General features: G+C 37.5%; 1 protein-coding gene, 3 long non-coding RNA genes and 1 pseudogene across 4 annotated transcripts; 4 read left to right on the top strand and 1 right to left on the bottom strand.

The window, feature by feature from the left end:
- LOC147563551 (uncharacterized) lies at positions 1 to 678 on the bottom strand. The gene is made up of 3 exons (XR_015224668.1): positions 624 to 678; positions 377 to 425; positions 1 to 64 (listed from the first exon to the last, which is right to left on the bottom strand). It is a non-coding gene; the product is annotated as an uncharacterized LOC147563551 (long non-coding RNA).
- Positions 679 to 1,068: 390 nt separating this feature from the next.
- LOC147563552 (alpha-1,3-arabinosyltransferase XAT2 pseudogene) lies at positions 1,069 to 2,083 on the top strand (annotated as a pseudogene).
- A 7,894-nt stretch (positions 2,084 to 9,977) lies between these two features.
- LOC147563553 (uncharacterized) lies at positions 9,978 to 10,890 on the top strand. Its single transcript, XR_015224679.1, has 3 exons — positions 9,978 to 10,344; positions 10,500 to 10,576; positions 10,806 to 10,890. It is a non-coding gene; the product is annotated as an uncharacterized LOC147563553 (long non-coding RNA).
- A 476-nt stretch (positions 10,891 to 11,366) lies between these two features.
- Positions 11,367 to 12,566, top strand: LOC147563554 (uncharacterized). Its single transcript, XR_015224688.1, has 2 exons — positions 11,367 to 11,490; positions 12,099 to 12,566. It is a non-coding gene; the product is annotated as an uncharacterized LOC147563554 (long non-coding RNA).
- Positions 12,567 to 14,997: 2,431 nt separating this feature from the next.
- LOC147563555 (uncharacterized) lies at positions 14,998 to 16,406 on the top strand. The gene is made up of 2 exons (XM_086645114.1): positions 14,998 to 16,075; positions 16,372 to 16,406. The coding sequence occupies exons 1-2, from the start codon at positions 14,998 to 15,000 to the stop codon at positions 16,404 to 16,406; spliced, it is 1,113 nt and encodes a 370-aa protein (XP_086501240.1).
- Positions 16,407 to 17,521: the final 1,115 nt, after the last annotated feature.

Genomic DNA, 17,521 nt, shown 5'->3' on the forward strand with positions numbered 1-17,521 from the left:
TGCATTGGATGTTTCTTGTCATGACAAAATCACTACATTGTTGTTTAATGTTCGATATTGCATCCTGTTCAAGAAACCAAAAAAGGCGTTCAAAATTCCTTCTGAGATAATCTAAACCCGTCCTAATATAGAGTTCAGTACTTTGATTCGTGCAATTATTGCGGGCACAGTTTCAGACTTCAGTCTCAAACTCCCAATGCAAATCATCCCACGTTAAGACCTTTTTGTGTCAAGTTCTCAACATCTGATAAAATCAGAGGTATTGATGGCAATAGAGGCATGTTCTTATGAATATTTTAGGGATGTTCATACGCGAAGGTATTGAAAATGACAACAGACTCAACTCATAAGTAGCAATAGTAAATTGTGTACGAACCTTTGTAATCGTCAAGACTAAATACAGCAGCAAATTCATCATTTTGAGCCTGTAGGAAAAAAAGATCATGTCAGCAACAGAGTTGTACAGAGAACTTCACAAGCAAATCATGCTGTTTTATAACACCAATTCGTGGTCAATAAAAAGAAAGGCTCAAGCTGTAAGAGACATTTCTCGCTTAAAGAACGTAAAGTTACTAGCGAGTTAGCAAGTAGTGAAAATGAAGATGTATAAGGAAAACCATTACCTGAATCTTTATTAATAATTGTTATTGTGCCTCAATATTTTGACCAATATCCTCATTATCATATTTTGCTATCTCCTTCCTGAAAAGATCGTCGTATGACCCGGTGGATGTCATCAACTTGGGTAGTATATCGTCCTAAAACCAAGCACAAGTAAAACAAAGATGCAAGTAATAATCAGCAGACACTTCAATAAGATGTTTGCATGTTTTGTGATAAATTTTGCTCTAGAAGCAAAAACGAAAACAAAATTTCAAAGTTGTAAGCACACCTTCCTTTTCATATCTTTGAGCATGTCTTCTAAACCAGCACACCAAGATTATCCACGTAAGTTTCAAAATTTTCGACATTCAAGCAGCAAATATATGAGTGCAAAAGCTACTTCTTCTCCCCGATATCGTTACTTTACAATTCTCATGAAAATGGATATTTCACAACAAATGAGTCATGGAGAGGATTAAACCCTACGCTCGAAAAGAAGATAAAGCGGCAATGGCAAGCAATAGGTAAAACCATTTTCCGAAAAGAACACACAAACTCTTCATTGCACTCATAGCCATAACATCCCGGCGGTAGTTTTTTCGGTTACTGGTTACTCTTCTAACCATTTCCAAGATTTCGCCACTTTTTGTCACTTCTCATCAATTCAACCAAGAAGTTCAATTCCTCATAACCAATATCTATAGACCTTCTTGGTTAAAGAAATATGAACTAATCCTAAAACAACTATCTAAGTACCGGATAATTGATATCGACAAAGAAGACAATGTGCATTGTTACCCAAGAGTTCTATTAGGTCTAACTCATCACAAAGAATTTGGAATAGATCCATTAAAACCACCTAAAGGTTACTCAATGACTGATTTTAGTAAGTTCTTAAGAACTTCATTTTTCTTAGAGAAATCTATGCCTCTATGGCTATAAAGCTTAGAGATATTAAAAAACACAACAAGAAGAAACCAAGACTTCTACTTGTTTCGCGTAAAAGGACTCGAAAGTTTGTGAATGAAGGTGAGATAGTTAAAATGGCTGAAAGTTTGGGATATGGTAGTGGTTGAGGATCCCCGTGACGAAAATCTGTGGAAATAGTGAATTGAGGTGATGTTATGGTGGGAGTTCATGGAGCTGGTTTAACTAATCTTGTCTATCTACCTACTAATGCAGTATTAATTCAGATAATTCCCTTTGGACCAGGAATGGATTGGCTTGCTAATTACTTTAGTGAGCTAGCAAAAGAGTTAAAGTTGAAATATTTAGGGCATAAAATAAGACTAGAAAAGAGTTCTTTAATAGAACAATATTCACTTGATGATCAAGTTCTTAAGGATCCTCACTCAGTTAGTAAACAAGGGTGGGAGTTATTTAAAAGTGTTTACTTAAATAAACAAGATGTAAAACTAGATTTTGTTAGATTTAGCCATTTAGGGCTACTTTGGTTAAAGCACTTAAGCTTCTCCATTAAGAATTAAAATACATGAGCATATAATGAAATTGGATGTTTAATTCCAACCTTATTCTATTTGTATATACTCTTTTGTTTTATTAGGTTTTTTACTAGCTCACTAAAGTAATTGCATCCTTTGTCTAACTGACAGCAGCAGTTGGTTCAACAATGGAATTGGATCCTTTGGTTTTATACGTATAGCTAGCTACGAATTAATAACGGATACACTTAGAAGGTGAACTATATGTCCTGGTATTTGTACTTCAAACTCTCTCTTTAATTCTTTAAGAAGAAACCTAATGTTATAAAACATTATGCATGTGATATTCCGATTATTAAATAATACGCAAGTTCACTCTAATAAAACACGAACATCTCTTATCAAAAACAATATGGTAACCATTGTTGTTTAGTTCTCCGGACTGTTAGTTGTGGAGTTTCATGTGTAACCGGAGCACCTTTAGTAGTAACAGGAGGGCCTTTAGATACTCCCATGGTTACAATAGGTGAAGCTACTCCATATTACTTCTTACTATATGGGAAGCCCAATTTATAATGAGCAAATGATATTGGACGCATCCATTCCTTAGACCTTAGAACCTTAAGTGTTGTTTTTTAGCTATTACAGTTGCAATGATGCTACTTCGCCCAACAAAAAGGGGTCTGAATGCACGAAAAAGATAAACTTTTGTACATGTTTACTGTTGGGGTAATTGGGGCTACTATTTGTGTTGGAAATATAGGGTTGGATCAATGAAAGTATTATCACTCGGAAAAACCAAAAACGGAGTTTGATGTGTCATGGTATGGAGGCCACTGCCTTGAAAGTGATTTCGGTACAACCTGGGTGCAAATTGTATGATTCCGAACACTTCCCAAGGATTTACCACATCTATCACCTTCCACTGCACTGAAGAAGATGATATTGGAGAAGTAGAAAATCGGCTTCAATATTTAGTAGAAGATGAACCCTCTTAGTAGTTGTACGTTTTGCTATTCTGGTTTAGGTCTTATTTATAGACCAAGTAAACCCTATTAGGGTTTCCCAGGAAACGTGGAGAAGAATAAGGAAGTTGTGGGATTTGAGGATATCCGTTACTTGTTCTATAAGAAAACAAATAATAGAGTTTCAGAAATAATAAATACCAAAAAGTATTTATTTTATTCTAAATTCCCCCAAATTCCAGAACTCCCAAACCCGACCCGACCCGACTTGGTCAGACCGACTATTCTCCTCAAGTGGGACTATCGGACCTGACGGCTTTGGAAGCCATTTATCCAACAATCCCCCACTAAAGGATTACAAAGACTTCTAAATACCGAGCCTAAGTGGGACATGTACTTAAGTGTTCAATATCTTTCGATTTGAATTGACACATAGTGAAGTGAGGCAACAACAAGAATAAAGCAACCAAGTGAAATTACTCTTGAACTTGGAGATTCTTAGTTGAGACCCTCACAGCACATACGATACCTGGTGACTTTCTACGTTCTCCGCGATTCGTTCATGTTCATTTAGTAGGCCCTGAACATACCTTGGGTCTAATGAGTTTTTAAGAAGACTGCTGTATGTCTTCCATAGAAGGCGGCCTTCCACCCTCGGGCTCACGCAGGTGATTTCTTTAAGTCTACCTCAACGTAGACGTTGACCCTTCACATGGGTCAGGAAATCATTAAGAACTTTGGTAAGTTCATCCTCGTCGTCATCAGCAACTGAACACCCAGACAGTCCGTCTCAGTAGGACCACCAGTCCTGGTGATGGATGCATCAGTCGTCGGTGCATTCATCAAGTCCATCTCAATAGGACCACCACAAAGGGCTACAAATGCATTAAGAACTTTCACAAGTTCAACCTCACTTCATCGGCTACTATGTGTCCATCAAGTCGGTCTCATTAGGACTGCCTTGAAGGATATGAACACATTCATCAGTCGGTGCAATCATCAAGTCCGTCTCAATAGGACCACCACGAAGGGATATGAATGCATTAAGAGCTTCATGCTCAACCTTAGGTCCAACTCTGACCTGCTCAGCAAAGCTCTGTTGTGCTCTATACTCAACTAGCACTGCTCCACGCTATTGGAGTAAGGGATCAGCCACACAAGCTTTATCTCATCTATCTCGACGTCTCGAGAATCAATCTCCTCGTGAAGCCTTTAGGAAATGGGTCTGCCAATTTATGCGCAGACCACACATCCTCCAAAGCTATCGCACAATTCTTCAGCATTTCGCCATTGTACACGTTATCCTCTGATATCACAATGGCCTCTTGTGAGTTACTATGAAAGGAAATCCAACGTCATCTCCTTCCCCCACTGTGACACGTCTTCCTAAAAAGACTTCTTAAACACTAAACATCCTGACCTACCAAGTCAAAGCAATAAATCCAGACTCCATAGTACAGCGCGTTGTATATGTCAGTTTTGCAAGACTTCAATAACACAACACCTCCACCAAGGATAAAATTATAACCACTAGCTTGAACAAACTTCATCATTGTTAATTACTCAGTTAGCATCACAATAACCTTACAAAGCTGCAGAAAATTACTTTACTGCAAACATAGGTTAATAATGCCTCTCAAGTACTTAAGCAAGCGATGAAGAACATTTTAGAGTTCCTTACTAAGGTTATGAGTATATCTAGTGAGTCTGTTAACCGCAATGACAAAATCAGGTTAAGTTTAATTCACAAAGAACATCACATTTCTCATGATCTTAGCATACTCTAGTTGAGAAAAGCAATATTCATTATTAACAAGAGCTATGTCAAGGTCAAATGCAGTTCTCGCATGTGTCACATTAAACAAGTTGAACTTTCTCAATATCTGTTCAACACAATGAGATAGACTTAGAGAGATGACATTTGGGTTTCTCTTAAACTTAACCTCAAGAAAGTCATTTTTCTCTATTAAGTCCCCTATCTCAAATTTAGATGTCAGAAAGGTCTTGACCTCATTCACATAATTTATACTGGCACCAAAGATAAGCATGTCATCAACACACACACACACACAAATGATGACATATCTGGACTGTCACTGTATTAAATATACACACGAGTTTGAGTTTATTCACAGTGAAGTCATTGCTTGGAATGGTATCATCGAGTTTCTCATACCATTTCTCAGGTGCCTGTTATAGACCATAGAGAGACTTCTTCAGTCTACACACCTTACTCTCCTGACCAGGGATCACAAATCCCTCGGGGTGAGACTTATAAACACATGAATCTCCTCATCTAGATCTTCATTCAGGGAGGCTGTCTTTACATCCCTTTGATGTATTACTACGTCATGTAAGGCAACCAACATAATGAGAGATCTTCTCGTAGTAATTTTGGTCACTAGAGAGTAAGTGTCGAAGTAGTCAAGTCTGTCTTCCTGTGTAAAACCTCTGATCATAGTTTGGTTTTATACTTATCTATGGTCTCATCAAGTCTCATTAGCACGAGAAATAGACATCTCATCAACCGATATCCATATTGTCACATACCCATAAATATAATGTTTAGAATAAACACACGATTCAAAGTTATTTACAGTAAAACTATTACTCAATAGGGTTAGTCAAATTTCTCATGCCAGACCCTGGGTGTTTGTTCCAGACCATGTGAGGACTTCTTTAGTCTACGTACCTTACTCCCTTGACCAATGACCACAAACCTCTCAAGTTGAAACATGTAGGTTTCCTAGTTAGGTCTCTAGTTAAGAAGGTTGTCTTGACATCCACTTGCTGGATCACTAAATCATTCAAGACAACCAAGATAAAAGTGAGCTAACAGTTGTGACTTTAGTCGTAGGAGAGTAAGTACCGAAGTAGTTAAGTCCTTCACTCCATGTAAAGCCTCTATTCACAAGTCAAGCTTTATACGTTTCTATGGTCCTGACTAGCCTTAGCTTTCTCTTAAACAACCATTTACTACTAATGGATTTACACCCTTAGGTAAGTCAGCCAGTTCCCAAGTGTGATTAACTAAGATAGAGTCTAGCTTACTCTTCATGGCCTCTTTCCACAAGCTTTAATCTACTGAAGTCATGGCCTCATGATAAGTCTTTGGGTCAGTCTCAATTAAAACTAGACACAAACTGATCATTTAACCAGACTAAACTTGTAGACAGAAAAGCAGTGATGGAGTCAGGGACACATGATAGAGTCTAGCTTACTTTTCATAACCTCTTTTCACGTGCGTTCATCTACTGAAGTTATGGTCTTATGATAAGTCTTGGGTCAGTCTCAATTAAGAAACTAGACACAAACTGATCATCCAGCCAGTCTACACCTCTAGCTAGAATAACGGTGAAAAAGTCAGCAAAGTTTTTCTCTATCCTACGTCTCTTACGTTTCGCAAGTTCTGTTCCGTCTAAGGTGTTATCAATGACATAACTAGAGGGAGGGCATACTATTCGGCATCTCAACATGGAAAAGTATGCTACTAAGTGACTTATCATGCAAGGGAACATTCTCAACCGACAGTTTCAAAGGAAACACATGCTCAAAACATTCAGCATCTCTAGATTCTATCATAACATTATCGTCTAACATGAATCTATATGCAACACTATTATGAACATAACCAACAAAACCATAATCAACAGTTTTGGTCCAACAGTGACTTTCCAAAGTCAGGTCTACCCATTTTTGTTAAACACCCCCACACTCTTAAAATTTCAGGTTAGGTGTGAAACCCTTCCAGAATTCAAGGGTGTTTTGTCTAACACCTTCACGGGGTACCATGTTCAACACATGGAAGACGGATATATTCGCCTTCCCCCACAGGTCCTCTGGTAGTCCCACCTAACATCATGGATTTCTTCGTGTTCTTAAGTGTCATCTTATTCCTTTCAGATTCACCATTTTGTTGTGGCGTATAAGGGGCACTAAGTTCATGAATTTATCCAATGTTCCTCACAGAAAGTATTAAGGATGTAAGGGTTATACTCACCACCCCTATCTGATCTGGACCCTTTTCTAAATTCATGTCCAGTTGGTTGTCTATTTCAACCTTATATTTCAAAAACGTCTCTTTTGCTACATCTTAAGCCCAAGGAGGTAATCTCTCGTGTACCTATAGTAACCATCTATGAAGTACTTTTTACCTCTCTTCTTTGCTAAGCAGTTCTTGATGTCAGCTAAGTCTCTGAATGCACTAGTTCTAACAATTCTATGTTGTTCTAGTTGTGACACGTATACAAGGTGAAATAACATGTTTAGGTGTTACAGAAACATGTCATTTAGTGTGATCATCAAGATCGTCTACACTATTATGTTCACATGTTTTCTGATTCTCAATATAAACATAATCAACATGTTCTAGCGTATATAGAGACAGGATATCTAGTGTGATCATCAAGATCATCTACACTAATGAGTCCATTCATCTTGAGAAGCATAGTTAACATGTCCTGATTTGCCATGTCACACATCAAAAGGATATGACAAGACTAGTGATCTTGTCATGCACAACTTCAAGAATTGCTAGCACATATTAGAAAATATTCACATTACTTTAACCAATATTAAATGGAACGAGGTACCTTGAGATAGCAAGCCTGGCTTCAAGAGAGTTCCCCAACACTCTCAATTCAGATATCCAGCTTTGATTCCTTCTCGGTTAGGATTTCAAAGTTCATCGTCTCGAACCCCGCTTTCCTTTAGTTGTTAGACCACTATCTTGCCAAAGTATTCTAACAAGAAAAACACAAACGAAGCAAGCCAAAAACACTCCCAAAACACTCCCAACAGAGACCCTGAGTTTTCCTAGGCCATTCTCTCAACGGGCAAGGAAAAGGAAAGGTCAATGTTGTAAACACAATATAAAGCTTTCACCACAATTGACAATGTTGTAACAACTACTTACAATGTCAGAAACAATAGGTGACATAACTATCTCTTTGATATGTTCCTCTCAATGTCAGCAACAATGGTGACAAAACTATCACTTAGATATGCTATTTCATGGAACCAACACATAACAGTTGCATATTTAGGGTATGGTATACTAACCTTTTGCAACACAACTATTATTGTTGACAAACTATATGTTCATGCTTATGACACCAATACACAAACTTCCAACAGATAACTATCCAAACTCAGATATTACAACGCCTGTCAAAACTATATAGAAGTCTTACATAGTGGCAGATGAGGTTAAGAAAACATTCCTTTCGAGCCACCACCACCAACAACAAAGAGAGGTAAAATAGACTAGAACTACAGAGATTTGAGTTGAAAATTTCTCCATTCTTACCAATTCTCATCAATGTTATGATCCTAACCAAATCCATTTAATGTAGACATATCTTGAAATCCAAAGACCCCTGATGCTAGTGTTGATGGAATTATTTGTGTTGATTGCTAGATGGGTTTGTAAATATCACCATAAACTTTGTGAATTGTGATGATGAAATTAACCCATCACAAGAAACAACCATATTAACAGGGCATCCAAAAGTGTGTAAGCCCGTATCTAACTGATTATATGAATCAATAGAGATGGGGCAGTAAGGTTTATCCCTAAGGATAAGACTGAGAAGCTTAGTTGCTTTTGGACAAAACTAAGGTTTGTACAAAGATTAAACCAGAATTTTCATACTCACCTGAATCGAACTAGAAGTTCCACCGGAAACCTCAAGATAATCTCGTCGATGATTTCTTCTGGTAGATACGGCAACATCTCTCTCGGTCTTTCTTTGCTAATGATAGTTGAGTGGTTTTATACTCTGAATTTGATATCACTTTTCTTCTTTGTGGATTCCTTGCTTGTTAATACTTCAACTTCATCAATAGCAGTAGCTGAGGAAGGATGAAGGGATACGATTTGACGGTTTCTTATTCTTCTCCAACACGAGTTGATGGGAATTTAGAAACCGAGTTGATTTAGTTCCTGTTCTCTCTCTTAACTCTCTCTAACTTCCTATAGAAGAAAAGGATATTACTTTCTCTCTCTATTTTCTTTCTCTACTTTCACTCAGATACAATATGATCCAAGATCTTTCACGTGGTTACATATTCATGGCGGAACTGGATATCACCATAGGCTATGTATTATCACCTTCACCAAGCAACGATCTTGTAGTGAAACCTCCATAAATAACTTCCATTGATCAAAAAAATCACTTTCAAATTGTTGGAAATATAGGGTTGGATCAATGAAAGTATTATCACTCGGAAAAACCAAAAACGGAGTTTGATGTGTCATGGTATGGAGGCCACTGCCTTGAAAGTGATTTCGGTACAACCTGGGTGCAAATTGTATGATTCCGAACACTTCCCAAGGATTTACCACATCTATCACCTTCCACTGCACTGAAGAAGATGATATTGGAGAAGTAGAAAATCGGCTTCAATATTTAGTAGAAGATGAACCCTCTTAGTAGTTGTACGTTTTGCTATTCTGGTTTAGGTCTTATTTATAGACCAAGTAAACCCTATTAGGGTTTCCCAGGAAACGTGGAGAAGAATAAGGAAGTTGTGGGATTTGAGGATATCCGTTACTTGTTCTATAAGAAAACAAATAATAGAGTTTCAGAAATAATAAATACCAAAAAGTATTTATTTTATTCTAAATTCCCCCAAATTCCAGAACTCCCAAACCCGACCCGACCCGACTTGGTCAGACCGACTATTCTCCTCAAGTGGGACTATCGGACCTGACGGCTTTGGAAGCCATTTATCCAACAATTTGTTCAACTCGGTTAGGTGGTCTAGTAATTTCAGAAATTTGAAATACTAGTGTTTTTTTTTATGAAATAGAAATACTAGTGTTTGAAAGGCGTTGTAATAGAAATGACATAATGTTTTTGGTCGATTAGGTAATTACAAGTTAATCTTTGTCTTTTCTTGACATCTATATAACAAAACATAAAGGTTGTGACTAGGACAAGCTTACTAGGACAAAATTAATGTTGTTATTGCTGAGTTGGATGCTGATTTGGGTTGCCACATTGACGAGTGCCAACCATCCTCTTTTAATGTGGATTTTATTTCAAACTTAATGTGACAACCAAAACCCTTTTCCTCCCCTCGATGCTTCTTCTTCATCCATGATCAGTTGCTCTCCCACTGTCGTTTCTTTCTCTTCGACTTCTCTACCACAGAAACTCACTTCAGCATCATCAATTTCAATTGATTTGGAGTAAATGAACAACATGCCAGGTTTCTACATCTGATACAAGAAGATGATGGACTTAATTTGGAGCAAATGAACAAAATGTGATAGTGTTCAATCAATTTCAAAACTTTGCTTCAACTCTTCATTTCTCAATCTCGTCTAGGTTTATGATGATTTCATTTTCTTCCGTGCTTCAAATTTCTTATTCTTTTACTATTTCTTGTTCTTGTCTAAGGAAAAACATCTTTTATGGTGGAAGATGTGGAAACCCTAACATGAGTTCCTGTTCCTAACTTAATTTATTTTTGTTTTTCAAAGTTCGGGAATCAACTGATCATTATATTTTTCTCTTCAATTACCAATCACTTTCAAACGAATTAAACTCCATAATTAAGGTATGACTTTGAATTTGTTAATCTCATCTTTCTCTTTCAAATTGGAATCAATTATATCTTTCATGTTCGCCCTTTTTATTATTCATTGATTAAATATGGTAATTTTGTGTTCTAAAGTTTATATTGTTCTAGATGTGTCTTACATTCTTCACTTTGTGTTTTTCTTCCATTAATTTGTTATTCTTCCATTAATGTTTTTTTCTTCAATTACTGTTTAATGGAATTATAGTGATAAGGTGTTTGACAAAATGTTAGAGGGGCTGGAAATCAACAAGTTTTACAATAATACTCATAAGGTGTTTGACGAAATGTTACATAGGCTGGAACTCAACAAGTTTTAGAAATGTTACTGGTTGTGCTCTAGAAGTACTTGGCTTATGCGTTGAAGATGACAAAGAGAATAAAAATGCGATGTAGAAGGTTGCAGTGGATAATTTTCTGTTGAGAAAAAGTAAGAGGAAGGTCAGATTTTCTTGGGGAATGCTGAGACAACAATGCATCCATTGACTTCTACGATTACTGTTGTCGGTGGAAATGCCAGGTTTTGTGTCTCTACTTAATAACTTGTAGATAAAGATATAATCAGAAGAGGATTTGTATTGAGAAATCGATACTTTTTTAAAAGTGTCGTTCTTATTTTCGGATCGAGCCCACTAACCTATTGAAGACACATAAAGAGAGTGTGTGTGTGTTCCGAATGAAAATTAACAGTTATATTTTCATTAAGAATCTAATCTGACCACTTTCTTAAATTTGAATTAATACAGTTATGTGCTTGATGTTGTCCCAGAAATGAGAGAGAGATTGGACTTGGTTGTGGATCTAAAGCAGCTTGGTGTCGATGCAAATTGTTCCTTGAGCACTAATTGTCCTCATGTTTGCACTAATGCCAATGGAGCCTTCCCGGAGGAAAGGTGAGGTTTATGTTTATCTCCTTTGTGGGTCATTAAGCATTTATATATATACTACTTCTTCTCCAACTTTTTTTGCTTTACATATTTCAACAGCAGAAACATCAACAACAAGACTACTAGGAATTATGTTGTTTATAAGTTTTAAGATTTCAAAGATTGAGAGTTTATAACTACAATAGGTCATCAATTTGGTTATTCAATGTGTGCAGAAAAATCACTCTATCACCAATACAATAACCACATATTTGTTGGATGCGTACACTACTAAAGCCATTGTCACTACCGCCATGAGGCTGAAAACTACTACCACCATAGTTTCATTTAGTAAAATAATTCAAATCCTTTGAATAACCATAGTTAGTCGGGAGTAAGCGAATCGAAAAATATTCAATGAGTTAATTACAATTTTGTCTGTGTTATCAGTGGATATTTGTACTTGATGTTTCACTTCTCAATTTAGGATTCATGCTATAATGGCAATAGTATTTGACACAAGAGGTTATTTATAGGCTTCTCTGTTTCGGGTCGCATGATATTCATATTATACTATATTTGGTCACTTGATATGTCGTTCCAAGTTACAACTAACTAATTTGATTTTATGTTAGGCATTTTGTTATACATGTCAGTGGGGAGAAGACTAGCTCTAGCTTTCAAGCGTGAGCCAGGTCTTGGATTCGGCATTGGTTGGTGGGCATGACATTACATTAGGAAGGGGCCTCAGCTAAGCTCTTAAAATTGGAATACTTTACTCTTCTCTTTGGCTTTAGGAAGAGAAAAGCATTATTTAGCTTAGATCCTTTTTTAGATGAAATGCGAAAACGTCCTAATCAAAGGCGAAAGGACCGACCCGGGAATGTCTAGGAGAAAGCACATCTTAAGAGAGCAGTCTAATTGTTGTATTCGATGGTAGGACGGTTTAGAAACATCATGTATTGTGAGTTCCATTTGTTCGATGAAAAACCTCAATTAATCTAGATTTTGTATTTCCAGGTACTTGCATCATTTTGCCTTTTTTTTATGATGCAATAATTTTTGATGTTTAACGTTAGTTTTAATGCAATATTCTTTTACTACCTTGAAGTTATGTTCGGGTTTTTCTTCAATGTAGAGGATTACAATCTCTATGTCAGTAGTTTTAGTAGGCAAATTATTCAGCAAAACTCCTTTCATTCTTCATTGGTTTGAGTAAAAAAAAATGACGAGGAAGGGTGACTCTTAATCTTAACTATATGTATTATTGAAGTTCATCTTTCTTTACATTTGGTTTCTTCATAGCATAAACTCGTATTCATCATCGTGGATCCCTCTCGAAATATATGTTTACTGCTAAGAATCACAAATGCGTTGTTGGTGTTTAGTGAAGGAAAAAAAACAATAACAAGAAACATAAGAGTTCTTTGATTTGTATGACTTGAGTCTTCTTTAGATAAAAGGAGATAACTTTTGGGGTTAAGTTATTATGACGGGTAAAAAATTTCAGTGATGATTCACTTGTTACTTTGAGTTTATATTGTAATAATTTTACTGTTCGTTGTCCAAAAGCATGAAAAAACAAATTATGTGAATTTGATGGTTGTTACCTTTAAATATTTATCACTTTTTGATCTTTGATTCTAAAAGTTATTTGTCAGTTCAAACCTAAATATCATACTTACGATCATTGACTGATTTCTTTTACTGATATAGTTGGGTTTTGGTTGTTATTTCTTGACACTTGTCATCAATGTGACAAGGGAGTTGCTAACTGGTAAGGACAGTTCTTTTTCATACCGGTTCAAAGTTTAATTCAAAACGACCTCGTCCGTGCCAAAGGCACGGGTTATGCCTAGTTATTGTAAAATTAAACATATTTTCCTAGATCACCCTTATAACTGTAATGAGCAATCTTTCTCACATTAATTTTATTCCCAAAGACCAAAGTGATGTTTTCTAATAAGATAATTAGAAGAAAATATTAACATTTTTTGAACCTCCAAGTTCTCTCATGTGTAATTTAATTCTTTTCTTTCTCTTTGTCGATCTCATCTCAACAATTTCCACATTACCTTCTTCCACATCAGAGTTCTCTAGAGAAGGTCACTGGCCGACGACTTTTTCTGACGACCTTTAATTTTTTATTTTTCATCTTCTTCCCCAACTTCCTTGCATCTCTCTTCTCTTCCATCTCCTTCATCTCTCTCTCACTCTCTCCTCTTTTCTCTCTCTCCCTCTCTCTCTCTCTCCTCTTTCTTTTGAGTTCTGACGAAGGGGTTTCCTTCGCTGGAAACTCGTTTGGATCTGGGGTTTGGAAAACTTCAGATCCAGAGTTCTCTTCTACTGGGATTTCCCAGGCAAAGAGGAACCTTCTTTGTCTGGAAACCCCAGACAAAGAGGCACCTTCTTCGTCTGGGATTTCCAGCCGAAGAAAAACTTCTTCGTCTAGATATCCCAACCGAAGAGGGGTCTGGATCTGGGGTTTTCCAAACCCCAGATCTAGACGAGTTTCCGGCGAAAGAAACCCCTTCCCATAACTCAAAAGAAAGAGGGGCGGGAGGGAGAGAGAGATGAAGGAGATGGAAGGAAGAGAGAGATGAAGGAGATGGAAGGAAGAGAGAGAAGAAGATAGAGAGAAAGGAGGTTGGGGAAGAAGATGAAAAAAAAATTAAAAGTCGTCGAAAAAAGTCGTCGGTCGATGACTTTCTCTAACGATATTTTCCAGCGAATTCTGATGTGGAATAAGGTGATGTGGAAATTGTTGAGGTAAGGTGGATAAAGAGAAAAAAAAAGTTAAATTACAGAATTGTAGAGGTAGAATTGAGAGGTTTAGAAAACGTTTAGGGGCCAAAAAAGAAGTTGGGAGCCAAATCGAACATCCAGACACTTATGGGGGCCAAAACGGTGAGTTGGTAACAAATTGGGAGTGAAAACGGAATTAATCCTTTTCTTTTGCCGACACATTTTTCTAAAGAAAAACCTTTGTAATGTCCAATTTTCTATTATATCAATTCAAAATCACACTAATGTTTACTTCTGTTTTTTTTCCTGAGGTCACAAATATTTACTTAAACTTATATTGGGATATCTCTGTTAAGAATTCGGGACGAATGAAAGGGTTATTTCGGTTATTTCTTTCTAATGCTTAAATTTAACAGCACTCCTGTTTGCAGTTGTTAGATGTATTAGGGGCACCCACCAGCATCAACTCGACCCAACAACTCAGCCCACAACCCAACTCGATCAAACACCCTACTCGGCCATTCCTAGATCTAACCGAATGCATGAAGATAGTTTGGTTATGATTTTATGTAGATTTGGTTATGATTTTATGTAAACCCTACTTGTATATCTATATATACTAACCTCATTTGTAAACAACATACACAGTGAATACAATATCAATTCAAAGTTATCTCTCCCACTCGATTTCTCTTTGGTTATTTGATTAGTTTCGTTGTATTTATCAAGAGACAACTCGTCTCTTCACATGGTAACAGAGCTTTATTGATTTTTTTTTTTTTCGAAACAATGTCAACTACCGAGGATACCACCACTGCTTCCGCTTCTCCCATCACCCAAGTTTTCGATGTCCACCATTCGGACTCACCCACAACTGTGTTGATTCAACCACCCCTCACCAGAGATAACTATGCCTCCTGGTCTCGTGGTATGACAAAAGCTCTCCGAGCCAAGGACAAACTTGGTTTCGTTGATGGTACCATTGTCAAACCAACCTCTCCCGCGGATTTACATTCATGGGAACGCTGCAACGATCTCGTTGCTAGTTGGATTCTCAACTCTGTATCTCCTGATATTCAATCATCAATTCTATATGATGAAACTGCTGCAGAGACATGGAAAAATCTCCATGATCGTTTTTTTCAAACAAATGCTCCTAAAGTTTTTCAACTAAAGAGAGCCATTTCTTGTTTGAAACAAGACGGATTAGATGTCTCCACTTATTTCACTCAATTGAAATCGCTCCAGGATGAGCTTCAGTCACTCACGACTGTTGAACCTTGTATTTGTAACCATGGAAAATCTTTGATTGACAGGTTGAATCAGGATCGAGCTATGGAATTCCTACAGGGACTCCATGATCGATTCTCTGCCATTCGTAGCCAGATTCTCCTCATGGATCCATTTCCTTCTACTCTACGTATTCACTCGCTCATCAAACAGGAGGAGGTTCAACAGAATATTGTCAACAAAAGTTCTAGTGGTGTCGAGGCAGCCACTCTAGCCGTCGGTCAAGCCCAACGACCTGACCGTAATGAATCTCAACGACCAAAGCGACAACGTCCCTATTGTGACTACTGTCACATGCATGGACACGTCCAAAGTCAATGTTTTCAGCTGCATGGTTATCCACAAAATCGATCAGGCCCACAGACACGTCAACGAGGGCGCCCACATCAATCTGCCTTGGCTGCTTCGGTCTCCTCTGACCCAGTATCTTATGGAGCCCAACCAGGGGTGCCTTCAGCTACTTCCTTAACCAGAGAGCAATATCAGGGGCTTATTTCCTTGCTGGACCAGAACCGCACCTCTACAGGCACCACCAGCAATGCTGACCAGCAATCTGAGCCGACTATCAACTTGACTGGTATGTTTTTTAACTCTCACTCTTGGGTCGTCGACTCCGGAGCGGCCAAGCACATATGTTCCACACTATCACACTTCACTTCTTATGTTCCCGCTCCACCTGACTATTTCGTCAGACTTCCCGATGGAACACGGATCCGTGTTCTCCACATCGGTTCAATATTTTTTTCCGAATCTTTTAAACTTCATAAAGTTTTACACGTACCGGATTTTAAAATCAATTTAATCTCCGTTTCAGAAATCACAACTTCATTATTATGTACCGTCCTTTTTGATTCTACTTCGTGTGTCTTTCAGGACCGAGCGACGGCATCAACGATTGGACTTGGTGATCGATCGGAAGGACTCTATTTTCTTCGCACGGACCCTAGGATTTACTCGTCTTTTTTTCCAAGTAGTAACAATAATGTTAGTTTAAATATTTGGCATTGGCGATTGGGTCATCCGTCAACTTCCCGTTTTAAATATTTAATTTCTAATGTTCCTTGTATGAAGTCTATTTCATTTCATAATAAACCGTGCGATATTTGTCCTTTGTCTAAATCTAAGCGTTTGCCTTTTCCTACTAGTACTTCAATCTCTTCTCGTCCCTTTCAACTCGTTCACGCCGACTTATGGGGACCCTTTTCGGTTATTTCCAATTCAGGTTGTCGTTATTTTTTGACTATAGTTGACGATTTCTCTAGGTGTACTTGGGTTTTTCTACTCCCTAATAAGTCTGACACAACGAAATTTGTTACTAATTTTACCACATTTGTTTCCAATCAATTTAATACAACTATTACTAAATTCAAGACCGGGGATGGTTCTATTTTAATTCCTAAGATACAAACTTTTCGTTCCGATAATGGTTCGGAATTTATGAACAAAGAATTACAAAATTGGTTCACCACACATGGGATATCTCATCAAACAAGTTGCACCTACACCCCTCAACAAAATGGGGTCGTAGAACGTAAACATCGACACATCTTGGAGGTGGCACGTTCTTTACGTCTCCAAGCACATCTCCCTCTTTCTTTTTGGGGAGAATGTATCCTTACCGCGGTATACTTAATTAATAAACTTCCAACTCCCGTTTTACATGGAAAATCTCCACATGAAATGTTGCTCGGTACTTCTCCCAATCTAAATAACCTTCGGGTATTTGGTTGTTTGTGTTATTTTCGTCATCCGATTGTCAAAACAAAATTGGATCCCCGTGCTTCTCCGGGTATGTTCGTTGGTTATCCCAATGGCCAAAAAGGATTTCGCATATATGATTTTTCAACACGAAAAATTATCACATCTCGTGATGTATTATTTCACGAAGATCGATTTCCTATGGCGTCGATTTCTCCTCCCACTAGACGACCATTTCTATCAATTATTGATGATGGTTCTTTCAATTTCACATCATCCTCTCACGGTACTGTTCAATCTCAACCAGTCCTACCGTCTGACGCTG

This window comes from Eschscholzia californica, unplaced genomic scaffold (assembly GCF_041429995.1).
Source record: "Eschscholzia californica isolate CP2 unplaced genomic scaffold, dmEscCali1.0.p SCAF_1, whole genome shotgun sequence".
Taxonomy (NCBI): domain Eukaryota; kingdom Viridiplantae; phylum Streptophyta; class Magnoliopsida; order Ranunculales; family Papaveraceae; genus Eschscholzia; species Eschscholzia californica.

Bases quoted from the DNA above. Each gene is read 5' to 3' on its own strand.
- LOC147563555 (XM_086645114.1), top strand. From the start codon at position 14,998: ATGTCAACTACCGAGGATACCACCACTGCTTCCGCTTCTCCCATCACC. The intron at 16,076-16,371 runs GTATGTTTTTTA...TGTGTCTTTCAG, and splicing joins GCCGACTATCAACTTGACTG to GACCGAGCGACGGCATCAAC.